The sequence below is a fragment of the Hyperoodon ampullatus genome (genome assembly GCF_949752795.1).
Source record: "Hyperoodon ampullatus genome assembly, chromosome: 10".
In the NCBI taxonomy this organism is placed as follows: Eukaryota; Metazoa; Chordata; class Mammalia; order Artiodactyla; family Ziphiidae; genus Hyperoodon; species Hyperoodon ampullatus.
Window position 1 is genome coordinate 8382152 of NC_136923.1, and position 14678 is coordinate 8396829.

Sequence of the window (14678 nt, forward strand, 5' to 3'; positions counted from 1 at the left end):
GTACCCCTCCCCCCGGAGTCCAGATGTCTTTCTGTTTCATTGTGTCTTTCTGTCTCACCATGCTGGGCCCCATCTGTGGCCTTCCCTCTTCTTTCTGACATGGTGAGAGCCAGGTACCATTGTGGCCAAGGCCACAGATGGCAGCTCTCCACAGAGCGGTCAACTCCACCCTGACCCTGGGTGTGGACAGCCCTGTTCACCCCGGTCTTTTAGTCTACAAATGAGCTGCCCCACACGAGGGGAGCCAGGGCTGGGAGAAGATGGGGAGAGCAGAAGCAGCCTCCCATGCTGGAGTGGACCCAGAGGATGGGCCTGCTGGTTGCACGGCAGGCCTGGGACGGTGTCTGCAGAGGATGGGCTGGTGCATCATCCCCATCGTAGGCCTCTTCCAGCTCACCAGGGCAGGAGGAGCGCAGCCCTGCCCCATCCCTCCAGCTGCAGCCTCCACAGGCCTCCTGAGAATTTGCCTTTTCTGCCATGTGGTCACGTGCATTTGTAAAGAGTTCCAGGTCATTCCATGGTTTCAAATATCATCCAAGTGCTTGTTGCCGGCGTTCACATTTATCTCTCTAGCCCAGATATCGCCTTCTGAGTGTTCCACAAGCCCTTAAGACTCGCCGTCTTCAAATAAAACTCATCGCCTTCCCTCCCTACCCTGCCGCTGTAAATGTTCCTCATCTCCGTAAATGCTACCCCTGCTCTCAGGCACCCAGCCTGAAAGACTTGGAGTCATTCTGAGCATCTTCTTTTCCCTCCCAACCAGTCAATCTCAGGGTCCAGTCAGTTTACCACCTAAATGTTTCTTGAATCCCTTAACTTCCCTCTTGGCCCCCTCAAGCCCGTCCTCCACGCAGTAGCCAGAGTGAGAGTTTGAAAGTGGAATTTTACCCTTTCACTCCCCTGCTCTAAACCCCTCAGTGGCTCCCCGCCAACCTCGGGATGAAGCTCAAACTCTCTACTGGGACTTAAGGCCCTTAACTATGGGGCCTCTTCCTAATTCTCCAACCTTGTTTTTCACTCTCCCCCCATCACTCCAGGACACGATGCTTGAGCCCCCTTGACTATGTTTGACTCACCAACCTGCTCTCTCTAGGCCTTTGTTCATCATATTTCTCCACCTAGAAAGCTCTCCCCTGCCAAACTCCATTCCAGCCTTTAGTTCTCAGTCTAGAAAGTGCTTCCTCCAGGAAGCCATCCTTGCTCACCCCTTCACCAGATCTGGGTGAGGGGCCCTCCTCCGCCCCGTAGTCTCCTTCCCATCACTACATCTATGAGGCTGTATCGTCATCTTCTGCTTCCTTGTGTGTCTCCCTTACCCGAATGTAGCCTTGTGGAGCAGGGTCTTGCCTGCTGTGGTTACTGCTGCATCCCCAGCCCCTCGCCTGCCTGGCACGTACACACAGAGACAGACAATGAATGAATGAAAGCCTGAGTGAACCAAGGCCTCATCTCCTCAGCAGCTACTCACTTTAGCTTGACGAGTCCTTGGTTGCTTTCGGGTAACTCTCCCCTCCTTGCCGCTGCTCCTTCTGCCAGCCCTGTAATCCCGTCTGCGTTGCCTCCTGCCCACAGCTGCTGATAAGGAAAGCGCCTCCTTTCCACTCTTTCTCTTACCCAGTCTCTCCCTGGCCAGGTGACCTAATTAATGGTCCCCAAGCTGTCCCAGCACTTTTGCACCCTTTCAAGACCTTTTTCCTTTCCCCTGAAACTTACCTTCTGGCTGTGACTTCCATAAATTTTGCACATTTAATTCCCTGATGCTGTTCAATTCTTGCATCCCAGGCTGAGCTCAGCCCCTGAAGTAATTTAGGTAACAGCTCAATTATCTCATCTCTCCTTTCATCCTTGCATTTCCATTGCCACCTAGGAAGCTGTGGAAATGGGATGTAAAGTATTTTCTGCCCAAACCCACTTCTCCCCTTGCAGTTCTTATCTTGGTTCATGTCATCAGCATCCAACCAGTCGCCTGAGATCCAAATCTCAGAATCACCATCCACTTCCCCCTCCCCCACCCCCTCTCTATTTCCAGGAAGTCTCCAAGATTCTCTGCTCTCTTGGCGAGGGGTCCCTTAAATTCACCCTTCTCTGGCCACCACCCAGGCCCTCATCATCTCTCTTTTCCTGGACTACGGTCACCCCTGGCTGGTCCTCCTGCCTCCAGCCCCACACCTCTGCCCACACCCATCCAGCCCTCCACTCATCCACCTGCTCATCCATCCACCCGTCTATCCACCCAACAAGCCACCCACCCACCAACCCATCCACCCACCCACTCATCTGTCCATCATCCTCCAGTCTGCCTGCAATGATCTTTCTAAGACACACATTGGTTAGATCATACCTCTGCTTAAATAACTTCCATGACTCTCCACTGCCTACAGCAGGCATTCTTTTTTTTTTTTTTTTTTTTTTTTTTTTTGCTGTACGTGGGCCTCTCACTGTTGTGGCCTCTCCCCATTGCGGAGCACAGGCTCCGGACGCGCAGGCCCAACGGCCATGGCTCACGGGCCCAACCGCTCCGCGGCATGCGGGATCCTCCCAGACCGGGGCACGAACCCGCGTCCCCTGCATCGGCAGGCGGACTCTCAACCACTGCGCCACCAGGGAAGCCCATACAGCAGGCATTCTTAACCCTGGGTGCACATTAGAATCTTATAGAGAATGTTTTAGAAATACGAAGGTTCTACCCCCAGAGATTCTGACTGAATTGGTCTTGGGTAGGGCCTGGGTCTTGGTGTTTTTTAAAAGCTTCCCAGATGATTTTAGTGTGCAACGTGGGTTGAGAACCATATGGCCTAGATGATAAAATCCCAATTCATTAGGCTGGCGTTCGATTCCCCACAATCAAGCCTTTCACCTGTCTCCCCATCCTTGTGTCTCCCCTAACACACTCAGAATTCTAGCTCTGCTGAGCTGCTTCTCTGTCTTTGTATCCGCAGGTCCCTCTGCCTGCAATTCCATCTCTCTGCCCCTCTATTTGGAAAACTCCTACCTATTCTTCAAGACCCAGCACAAATGTGACCTTTTCTGTTGGGTTTCTCTTCTATAGCACCTACTACATGTCAGGCACATTGCTGGGCACTGGATATGGTGACTAAGACAGAAACAGTTCCTGCTCTCACAGAACTTCAAGTAGGGTGATGGGTGGGGAGTAGAAACTCCTTAAGGCAGGAATTCTCAAACCTGAGAGTGCATCGCAATCCCCTGGAGGGCTGGTCAAAACACAGGTGCTGGTCCCACCTCCAGGATTTCTTATTAAGTGGTCTGGAGTGGCCCCGACAATTTACATTTCCAGCAAATTTCAAAGTGAAGCTGACGCATCTGGGCTGGGGACCACCTCTGAGAACTGCTGCCCTAGAGCGAGGTCCTCCGAGGCACACTCTCCAGGGAGTATCATTTAAGCCAAGACTCAGAGGAAGAGAGAAGAGCAGGGGCTCACACATTCCAGATGGCACAGCACGCGTGAAGACCCCAGGCGGGAAGAAGCTGGCAGGAAAGCACAGGGGACTGTGTGACGGGGACGTGGAGTGGGCTCCGCGTTTTCTCCAGCTTCTCGCGCAGAACGGGTGCTCCGCGTGTTTCTATCCCAGCGCTTCAGCACCTTCCAGTGTAATCCTTCTGCCTCAGCCACCTCATTAGGAGCCCCTCCGAGGCAGATCTGTGTCCACGGTCACCCAGAGCCCACCTGAGACCTGACATGGAATAAATGCTGAGGGATTTGGGCTGGGCTGTTGGATTTCAGTGTTCTGGCCTTTTCTCTAGGCTATAAACAAAGGAGAAACTGCTTTGTTTCTCTTACAGCATAATGTCTCCTCCATTTTCCTTAGCGGTCTCTAACATATCCATCCTCTCTCTCAACCAAATTCCTTTCTCCCAAATTCCGGCTACCTGGGCAGATTTTTAAGCCCGTTTGGTGACAGAAAGAAAAGTCAACTGGCCTCTCCTCACCTATCCTTCCCAAGCCCAGGGTTTGGGTACAGTGAGGGGTGTACGTGCTCTGGCTGCCCAGAGGCCCTCAGGGCTACAGTTCCACTAGACTTTGGGAGGATGATGTGGTCAAAACGGCAGTCAGCAGAATTCCCTTCCTCAGAAACACTGATCGTGGGAGGCCGCATTTCCTTAGAGAACCGTGGCCAGCCCCCCGGGGGAGCCAGGCAGGCCTGGGGGACTGGACCTTGAGCCAGTCACCCTAGGTGGTGGATGGGCCTCTGCCCCAACATCACCTTCCCACCTTGGAAAGTGGAGGAAGGGTCATAGGTCAAGTACACATGCCAGATGCCCCATGTGGCAATGTGGGATTATTGGTTTGATTTTGGTATCTGATTGTCCTTTACTGTCTTCCTGGACACTAGGATATATATACAGTTTATTGAGACTAACAGAGGGGTCTTTGGTAAAGCACAGAGAAGAGAGATATCCCCCATTTCATTTTTGGAAATATCCCATTTCCCAAGTTTCGGGAAACACTGGTGCATAGATCTGTGGTTCTCAGACTTGCGTGGGAATCAGCAGCTTGGAGGGCTTGTTAAAACCTAGATCACCGGGTCACCTCCAGAGGTTCTGATTCAGCAGGGCTGCAGTGAGGCTCAAGAGCCTGCATTTCTGATAGACCCCAGGCGATGCTGCTGCTGGTCTGGGGACCCCGACACTTTGAGAACCCCTGTTTTAGCATAATGCCCAGCTAGAGGACACTAAGAATGTGTCAGTCATTGAAGGACAAAGATTTGTCTTGTGTGTACTTCACTCAAAAGCAGATTTCCTTAGGCTCTCTTTCCAAGTATAGAACCTGAAATCCTCCAGGCCCTCAGCTCCATTGAGGGGAAAGGAATGTGTTTCCAAGAGGCCAAGAGACCAGGACTGACCCTGGAGGAGGACAAAAAGGTTAAGAGCCTGAGGAACCCCCAGGGGTTGGGGGAGGCAAGGAGGGGAAGGAAAGGGTCCACTTTTTGTTCTTTCCCCTGGATATTTCTAGAACTCATACAAGAATTTCAAGCACAACTGGTTTAGTATTTCTTAACTCCAGGGAAGACAGCTTCCTCTCAGAAGGGAGAGATACACGTAGCAAGTGCCACATCCAATGGGAGAGTAGGACAGAATAGGACTTCTAGTCTAAGACCTGGGTTTTGGCCCCAGCACTGCTCTGTGACCTTGGGAGGATTGCTTCCTCATGGTCTCTGTTGCCCCAGCTGTTAAATATGTTATAATAAAACGAGTTTGAAAGGGCCCCATGAGGGTCAAAAGAGCCGCGGTGGGTGACAGCGTAGAACACTGTGTGGCTGGCAGTTTCAGTGGAGCCAACCTGAGCTGTCTTGGTTTCCACAGGAAGGACCAGTATCTCCTCTCGCCCGTGAACTGTTGGTATCTAGTCCTGCATCAGACCAGGCGGGAGAGCCGAGACCATGCCACCCTCAATGACATCTTCATGAACAATGTCATCGTTCGCCTCTCCCAAATCAGCGAGGATGTCATCAGACTCTTCAAAAAGGTGGGTACTTGGACCACTCAAGTTTCTGCCCCAGGCTGGCCTTGGCAAGACAGCCAGCCACGGTGGGGTGTGGTTTGGGGACATGGGACCAGGGGGCAGGCATGTTGAAGGGTGCGGGGGGCTGAGGCCTGGACTTGGCACCCCAGACCCTGAGTTTGAGTCCTAGATATGGCTGGGGGGCTCAACCACTTCAGCAACCACCATCACCACAAAAATTAAAACCTTTGCATGGTTAGGTAAGTAGTACACTCATTGTAGGAGATTTGGAAACATAGAGATGAGCTCACACTTATATAAAAAATAAAATAAAATTCAAAAACAAACAAACACTTAGAAATTGACGTCACCTGAAATGCTATCACTCAGCCATAATCACTTTGGTTGTCATAGGAACTTCTTTATATGTACATATGTAAATACATTTTCTATGAGTGCTGATTTTATACACTTTCTAGAATATGCATGTACCTTTCCCAAAGGAGATCAGACTGCATATACGATTTTACTCTCTGCTTATGTCACCTAACAAATTATATAACACTGGATTACAAAATTTTCCCATATTAGTAAATATAATTCCACAACATTTTGAAAGATTGCATAGTATTTCATCATACAGATGTACCCTAGTTTATTTAACCAATCCCTTATTGTTGAACACTTCAGTGATTTCCATATTATTATAAGTATTGCTGCTGTGAGCTTCTTTTATATACACCTTTGTCACATTCACTGCTATTTTTTTTTTTTTTTCTTTGCGGTACGTGGGCTTCTCACTGTTGTGGCCTCTCCTGTTGCGGAGCACAGGCTCTGGACGCGCAGGCTCAGCAGCCATGGCTCACAGGCCCAGCCGCTCCGCGGCATATGGGAGCTTCCCGGACCGGAGCACAAACCCGAACCCGTGTCCCCTGCATCGGCAGGCGGACTCTCAACCACTGCGCCACCAGGGAAGCCCCACTGCTATTTTTCTGATTGAAGTATAGTTGATTTACAGTATTCTGTTAGTTGTAGGTGTATAGCATAGTGATTCAGTGTTTTGGTAGATTGTACTCTATTACACTTTATAGGATAATGGCTATATTCCCTGTGCTATACAATATATCCTTGTTGCTCATTGGTTTCATTCATTGTAGTTTGTGTCTCTTAACCCCATACCACTACTTTGCCCCTCTCCCTGTTGGTAACCAGTAGTTTGTTTTCTAGGTCTGTGTGTCTGTTTCTGTTTTGCATATACATTCATTTGTATTATTTTTTAGATTCCACATATAAGTGATGTAATATAGTATTTGTCTTTGTCTGACTTACTTCACTAAGCATAATATTCTCTAGGTCCATCCACCTTGCTGCAAATAGCAGAATTTCATTCTTTTTTTATGGCTGAATAATATTCCACTGTATATGTATATATATATAGATAGACCACATGTACTTTATCCATTCATCTGTTGATGGGCCACTGCTACTTTCTTTTTTTTTTTTTTAACATCTTTATTGGAGTATAATTGCTTTACAATGGTGTGTTAGTTTCTTCTGTATAACAAAGTAAATCAGCTATACGTATACATATATCCCCATATCTCCTCCCTCTTGCGTCTCCCTCCCATCCTCCCTATCCCACCCCTCTAGGTGGACACAAAGCACCGAGCTGATCTCCCTGTGCAATGCAGCTGCTTCCCACTAGCTATCTATTTTACGTTTGGTAGTGTATATATGTCCATGCCATTCTCTCACTTCGTCCCAGCTTACCCTTCCCCCTCCCCGTGTCCTCAAGTCCATTCTCTATGTCTGCGTTTTTATTCCGGTCCTGCCCCTAGGTTCTTCAGAACCTTTTTTTTTTTTTGATTCCATATATATGTGTTAGCATATAGTATTTGTTTTTCTCTTTCTGACTTACTTCACTCTGTATGACAGTCTCTAGGTCCATCCACCTCAGTACAAATAACTCAATGTTATTTCTTTTTATGGCTGAGTAATATTCCATTGTATATATGTGCCACATCTTCTTTATCCATTCATCTGTTGATGGACATTTAGGTTGCTTCCATATCCTTCCTATTGTAAATAGTGCTGCAATGAACATTCTGGTACATGACTCTTTGAATTATGGTTTTCTCAGGGTATATGCCCAGTAGTGGGATTGCTGGGTTATATGGTAGTTCTATTTTTAGTTTTTTGAGGAACTTCCATACTGTTCTCCATAGTGGCTATATCAATTTACATTCCCACCAACAGTGTAGGAGGTTACCCTTTTCTCCACACCCTCTCCAGCATTTATTGTTTGTAGATTTTTTGATGATGGCCATTCTGACCGGTGTGAGGTGATACCTTATTGTAGTTTTGATTTGCATTTCTCTAACAATTAGTGATGTTGAGCATCCTTTCACGTGTTTGTTGGCAATCTGTATATCTTCTTTGGAGAAATGTCTATTTAGGTCTTCTGCCCATTTTTGGATTGGGTTGTTTATTTTTTTGATATTGAACTGCATGAGCTACTTGTATATTTTGGTGATTAATCCTTTGTCAGTTGCTTCATTTGCAAATATTTTCTCCCATTCTGAGGGTTGTCTTTTCGTCTTGTTTATGGTTTCCTTTGCTGTGCAAAAGCTTTTAAGTTTCATTATGTCCCATTTGTTTATTTTTGTTTTTATTTCCATTTCTCTAGGAGGTGGGTCAAAAAGGATCTTGCTGTGATTTATGTCATGGAGTGTTTGACCTATGTTTTCCTCTAAGAGTTTTATAGTGTCTGGCCTTACATTTAGGTCTTTAATTCATTTTGAGTTTATTTTTGTGTATGGTGTTACGGAGTGTTCTAATTTCATTCTTTTACATGTAGCTGTCCAGTTTTCCCAGCACCACTTATTGAAGAGGCTGTCTTTTCTTCATTGTATATTCTTGCCTCCTTTATCAAAGAAAAGGTGACCATATGTGGGTGGGTTTACCTCTGGGCTTTCTATCCTGTTCCATTTATCTGTATTCCTGTTTTTGTGCCAGTACCATACTGCCTTGATTACTGTAGCTTTGTAGTATACTCTGAAGTCCAGGAGCCTGATTATTCCAGCTCTATTTTTCTTTCTCAAGATTGCTGTGGCTATTCGGGGTCTTTTGTGTTTCCATACAAATTGTGAAATTTTTTGTTCTAGTTCTGTGAAAAATGCCATTGGTAGTTTGATAAGGATTGCACTGAATCTGTAGATTGCTTTGGGTAGTATAGTCATTTTCACAATGTTGATTCTTCCAGTCCAAGAACATGGTATATCTCTCCATCTGTTTGTGTCATCTTTGATTTCTTTCATCAGTGTCTTATAGTTTTCTGAGTACAGGTCTTTTACCTCCTTAGGTAGGTTTATTCCTAGATATTTTATTCTTTTTGTTGCAATGGTAAATGGGAGTGTTCCCTTGATTTCTCTTTCAGATATTTCATCATTAGTGTATAGGAATGCAAGAGATTTCTGTGCATTAATTTTGTATCCTGCTACTTTACCAAATTCATTGATTAGCTCTAGTAGTTTCCTGGTAGCATCTTTAGGATTCTCTATGTATAGTATCATGTCGTCTGCAAACAGTGACAGTTTTACTTCTTCTTTTCCGATTAAGATTCTTTTTATTTCTTTTTCTTCTCTGATTGCTGTGACTAAAACTTCCAAAACTGTGTTGAAGAATAGTGGTGAGAGTGGGCAACCTTGTCTTGTTCCTGATCTTAGTGGAAATGGTTTCAGTTTTTCACCACTGAGAACGATGTTGGCTGGGCCACTGCTATTTTCTTAAGATCTGTTTCTGTAACAGGAATTTTAGGGTCAAATTTTGCTCATTTGTTTGTGTATCTAATGAGGTTAAGGTCATCTACTTCCCAGGGGCAGTATGAGGGTTAAATGAAATGGTGCAAGTGAAGGAGGTGGGTATTATTGAGAAGTGGTTCAGGGTATGGTCTTTGGGTCCACAAGTCTTAAATTTCTGGCTTCATAATCCTGTTCCATTGTTTATTAGCTGTGTGTCTTTGGGTTTGTTACTGAAACTCTCTGAGCCTGTTTCCTTATTTGTGAAATGGGGATAGAAATACCCACAGGGCAGTTGCTTGGGTTAAGAGGGTTATTAATCCCAAGTAAAGCATGGAAAGCAGTGCCTGGCACTGAGTAAGTGCTCAGGAAAGCTGGCTATTATAATACAAGTGTAAGAGACTATTACTACTAAAACGATCCAGCTCATCTGTTCTTGCCAGGCACCAGTTTTAGGGAAGAGGTGACCTGGGATTGCTAGACACACAGAGGAAGAAGACAAATTGGTTTGAAATATAGTCATCTCTCCCCGGTCTGTATGTGGATTGTCCACTTTGAGCATGACTTCTATTGCAAAATTGTAACTGCAAGCTAATTCCCCGCCGCCCCCCCCAACCCCGCCACACAATCTGCTCTGGTCTCCTCCTGGGGCTGTGTTTATGAAGTGTAGTCTAACTTTAATATTTGTGTAAGCAAACATAATTAGAAAGGTAAATACAGTGCAAAAAAAAAAAAAAATTCACATAGTGCTTTGCAAAGCCAAACGGAAGGGATTCAGATTGCTTGGTCCCATCACAAGCCCCTGCCTGCCGCTGCCACTGTCACATCTTTTTTTATGGGTGGGAGGGACTCACAGAGAAAGGGTCATCAGGACCTTTAGGAAATGAAGGGTCTTTTCCTGAGCTGAGCCCTGGGACAAGTGAGATAAATCTTTTCAGCTCTCATTTAGGCTGACAGCAGCCTCACTTATGATGGAGGTTAACAGCGTGGAAAATAATGAAAAAAGGTCTACAGCTGAGCTCCTGGCTGCCTTCTTACCAGCTCTGTGCCTGTGGAACAAAGGAAACGACCGGCCCCTCTGGGCCAGGAGGGAGCTGGAGACGGGGCCTGACTGGCTGATTTAGCACAGCGTGGCCCCCTTGTGTCACATCAGTTATAGATGATCTCAGCCCTGAGCCCTGCATCCTTACATAATAATAGTTCTGCAGACCTCAAACGACTGCAGGGGCTGGTCTCTGGTCAGACTGGGGAACAGGATCATCACTCAGCCCATTTTACAGATGAGAAGGTAAAGCCTGAGAATGGCCAGTTGTCATCACTTCCAGGAGGCAGCATGGCTGGGCTTTTGGAGTCTGTCTCAGAGCCACCTGTCACTGACATTGTGACCCTGGGTAAGTCTCTCTGAGCCTCAGTTTTCTCATCTGGGAAGAGGAGATGGTGACAGTGCCACACTTGGAGTGGGAGTCCTTCGCCATCTGCCAAGTCACATTCTGGCACTGCCTCTGCAGGAGGTGGGAGTGGCTTCCAGGCTAGGTGTCCTTCCTGTGCCTGGGCCTGGGGCAGCTGCTCCACCTGCCAGCTCCTCAGTGGTGCAGAATGCTCTTTGACTTCATAACTCACCTTTTCCTGATTCTCCGTTTCCCCTTCTGCAGTGCAGTGTGTTATGCCTGGAAGCAGCACTTCTCATTCCACAGCCATTCTAGGCTTCATCTGGGCAAATGGACTTGTGCATGCAGGTGGCCGTTGCTTTAACTGTGAGATGTGGATCCACCAGAGCAGAATGGACTGGATGAGCTCTTAGCAGCCACCATAGTGATCAGGACTCTTACTGTTGCAAACAACAGAAACTCAGCTCAACTGTCTTGAGGGAGGAAAGGGAGTTTATCAGCTCTTCCGAGCCAAGACTGGCTTCAGGCACGGGGGCTTCAAGGGCACCAAGGGTGTTGTCAGAACCCAATCTCTCTGCAATTCTGCGCCGATTTTCTTTGTTTTCCAGTTTTTTTGTTTTGTTTTGTTTTGTTTTTAAGGAGGGGTGGGAGAAGGGCTCATGCATAGTCAGTCTCTCTCTCTGTGATGACCACATGGCCACTGCAGCCCCAGGCTTACATCCTACCTGCTTCAAGTCCAGCGGAAAGTGAGAGGTCCCTTCTCCCAGAATTGGGTCTTACAGGCTCTGACTGGACCAGTGTGGGTCACACGAGTGCTCCTGAAGCTGGGCATACACTCAACTCCCCCTGATGCATAGGACAAAGGATGGCTGAGGGTGGTTCCCCACCCTCAGTTTTTCCCCAGGAAAAACTGGGTGCTCTTACAAGAAGGGTGAAATAAAACGATGTGTGTCCACTAGGCCTTCTGTTCCAGTCCTTTTATCATCCTCTTCATGAGCTGTCCTCTCTCTGCCAGCTCTCCCCCAATAATAGGCATTTATTACCTTGCATTGCATTTGGGGACAACCGAGACCACTAGAAAATTCTCCCCAATGTTGAGATGAAATCTTTCAGGGTTTCCACTCACAGGTCCTGTGGGCCACCGAGATCAATCCACATGGAAATCCATGAGGTACTCATGACCACACACCCAGGCCCTTCCCGCCTCTGGGCAAACATGTCAGGTTCCTTCAGTTGACCCCTGTGACTTGGCTTTGCATTTTCTCTCCTCCTGGGTCAGGCTCCAGGTCTTCTCTGACCGGCATAAGTTAATATTCAGAACCACTCACAACACTCCAGAAAGCTCTGACCACCTAAGAGGAGGGCAGGGCTGTCTAGACACTTTATTTCTAATAAGGAAACCTATGAAGGCACTTGCCTTTTTCATGATCGTCTCAGTGCATTTGACCCACTCTGAACTCTCAGCTCAAATCTCTGGAGGATTTTGTACCAATGTTTTTTAATCTGTCCTATGAATTCTGTCCTTGTGTTTTTTTATATTTGCCCTTTTAAAACTTCATTTTATTAGATTCTGGTCAAATGGGATCAGTGTCCTTTTTTAAGGGATTTTTCAAGCAGCAATACAGTAACTTTTCCAAGAGTTTCCTCATTCCTCCTCTGCGGGAAAAGCCTGTTTTATAACCTCTCCATGTCTTCCTCCTCTGTGTTACCTTCTTCTACGTGTCAGTTTTTGGCCCCGTGTTTGATTCTTCTCTACTTTCTTAGTGGAGAAGGTGGAAAGTGGGGCAGAGGGTTGAGAATGAGTTCACAGTGGAGGTGATGCTTGAATTGGGTGTTGAAGGATGAATAGGAGTCTCCCAAGTGGGGAAAGGAGGTTAGGAGTTCAGTGTTAGGACAAAGGCAAGAGCACTGGGGACAGAGTGTCATGATGGGGGTCCAAGGCACCTTGGAACGGAGGCTGCAAAATGGTGGTCCACAGCTGAATTTGGTTCTCAAGTGTAACCTGCTTGGCCTTCACTATGTTAAGAAAACTTCAACCGATATTTTAAAATTGCGGGATTTCACATAAAAATCAGAATTTTGTATTCCTCTTGAAAAACCAGAAGCTCTGACAGTACCAGAACAACATGGGGTCATACTTGGCGGTAGTTGTCCAGAGCTGAGTAGCCGCTGGCCCTTCAGGCTGGGCACACTCGCTCCACTGCCCCACAGCCCCTGTGGGTTGTCTGGTGCATGACATCGACCCCTTTATCTTAGCTCCTTGGCCCTTTGTGCATTTGAGTTTGTGGCCTCATCTTTAAACATGATCTAACAGTGCTTCTCAAAGTCTAGCATCAGAATCACCTGGAGGGCTTGTTAAACATGGATTGCTGGGCCCCATGCCCACAGCTTCTGAGTCACCAGGTTGGAGTGAGGCCTGAGAATCTGCATTTCTAACGAGTTCCCAGGCGCTGCTGATGCTGCTGATCTGGGGATCACACATGGGGAATGACTCACCTAGTCCAACCTCCTGGTTTTCCAGGTGAGGAAATGCAGGCCCACCTCTGGTAAGCACAGAATCCGGCCCCAGATGCAGGTTCTCTACTCCAGGTCCAGTCCTGAATCCACTGACCCCCGTGGTGCACCAACAGGGAGGGTCCCTGCTTGCCCTCTCTTCCCGCCCCAACCATTTCTGAGCTGGGCATTGAAGCCCATTTCGTTTCCAGTCTCAGCTTCTTTAACAATAGCCATCCATTATTCTCTGCTCTGATGCCTGCAGAATTTAATTACTTGCCCCAGCCGTGGAGTGAGTTTGATTGTTGGAAGCTGCGGTGTTCTGAAGGAAGCGCTAATGAGGAAAGACTCTTAGCAGAGAAGAGAGGGCATTCGGGGGGCTTGTGTTTGAAAGCAGCCATTCACTGTGTGGCAATAAGGCCTTGGTCTTCAGTGAGCTTTTTCGTTCCTGCCTTGAAGATGTCCGTCACATTTCATAAATAAATCAGGGCTTTTGTATCCAATAATTGCCTTGCTTTGTGACCAAGATCAAAAGCACCAATGGCCTTGGATTCAAAGCCAAGTTTATTTTTTATTTTTGGATTGCAGGAGAGAGTGAGGGTTTGCATGCTGGAGGGTCCAGCTCTGATGCCTGCACAGAGAGAGAGAGTGAAGTGGGCAGAATGCCAAGGACGAGGAGCCTTCAGCCGTCTCCACTGTCTGCCAGGGAGACAAGTTGTGAACGCTCGCTCTGCTGAGGCTGCTGAGCTGGTCGCCATGTTCCCAACTCACTCTGCAAACATGTATTAGTGCTTTCGTGACAATAGATAAGCAGTAATCATAGATAAAAACAATTAGTGAGTGCTTACTGTATGCCGGGCTCTGGGCTAAGCATTCACTTCTTAAAGCCTTAGAGGAAGATGCTGTCATCACCCCCATTTTACAGATGAGGAAACTGATGCCTATAAAGGTGAAGCTGGGGTTTGAATCCAGATTTGTCTGACCCCAGAGCCCATGCTTAGTGGCAAAGGCAGGTGCTAAAGAAGATGGAGAGATGAATCAGACACTGCCTTCCCTCGAGGAGCTGGCAATGAACAATGGAAGTGAAGACAGATGTGCATCAGTGATGCAAATACAGCAGAAAGGGAAGTTGGTTCAGAGGGAGGAGGACTTCTAATCTGGGCTGGGGGGCACTTTGGAGAAGGTTTTATGTTGAGGATGCAGCATTTGAAGTGAATCTTGAAGTGAGGATTAGGATCTATACCAGCTTGGGTTCCCAGGAAGCTGACTCTCAGATAGTGATTATGGTGCAGGGGTGTATTATCAAATGTTCTTGGGGTCCCCACTGCAGAAGGAAGGGAGGGAGGCAGGATTCAGGGAATTTGCAAGGAAGGCCTCAATTGACTCCTTGGGGAGCTCTGAGCCTGGCGTGGCCCTTCCGAGTTGTCCTGGGTTGTGGCGACGAAGCTAGGCCTTTATACCCTCCTGTTGCTCCTGGGAGGGCATGTGGCCTTGGGTAGGTGCCTCTTTGGTGAGGCAGTTCCAAACAGGGCTGATATC

At 47.3% G+C, this 14678-nt stretch overlaps 1 protein-coding gene across 3 annotated transcripts in view; it reads left to right on the forward strand.

The window, feature by feature from the left end:
* Positions 1 to 14678, forward strand: part of SRGAP3 (SLIT-ROBO Rho GTPase activating protein 3) — a gene marked incomplete at both ends in the record, with an annotated part of 249914 nt that overhangs the window by 133439 nt on the left and 101797 nt on the right. For all 3 annotated transcript variants that reach the window (XM_079712501.1, XM_079712500.1, XM_079712502.1), the window contains one exon: positions 5323 to 5485. In XM_079712501.1, the coding sequence (XP_079568627.1) occupies positions 5323 to 5485 (163 nt within the window). The remainder of the gene's footprint in view (positions 1 to 5322; positions 5486 to 14678) is intronic.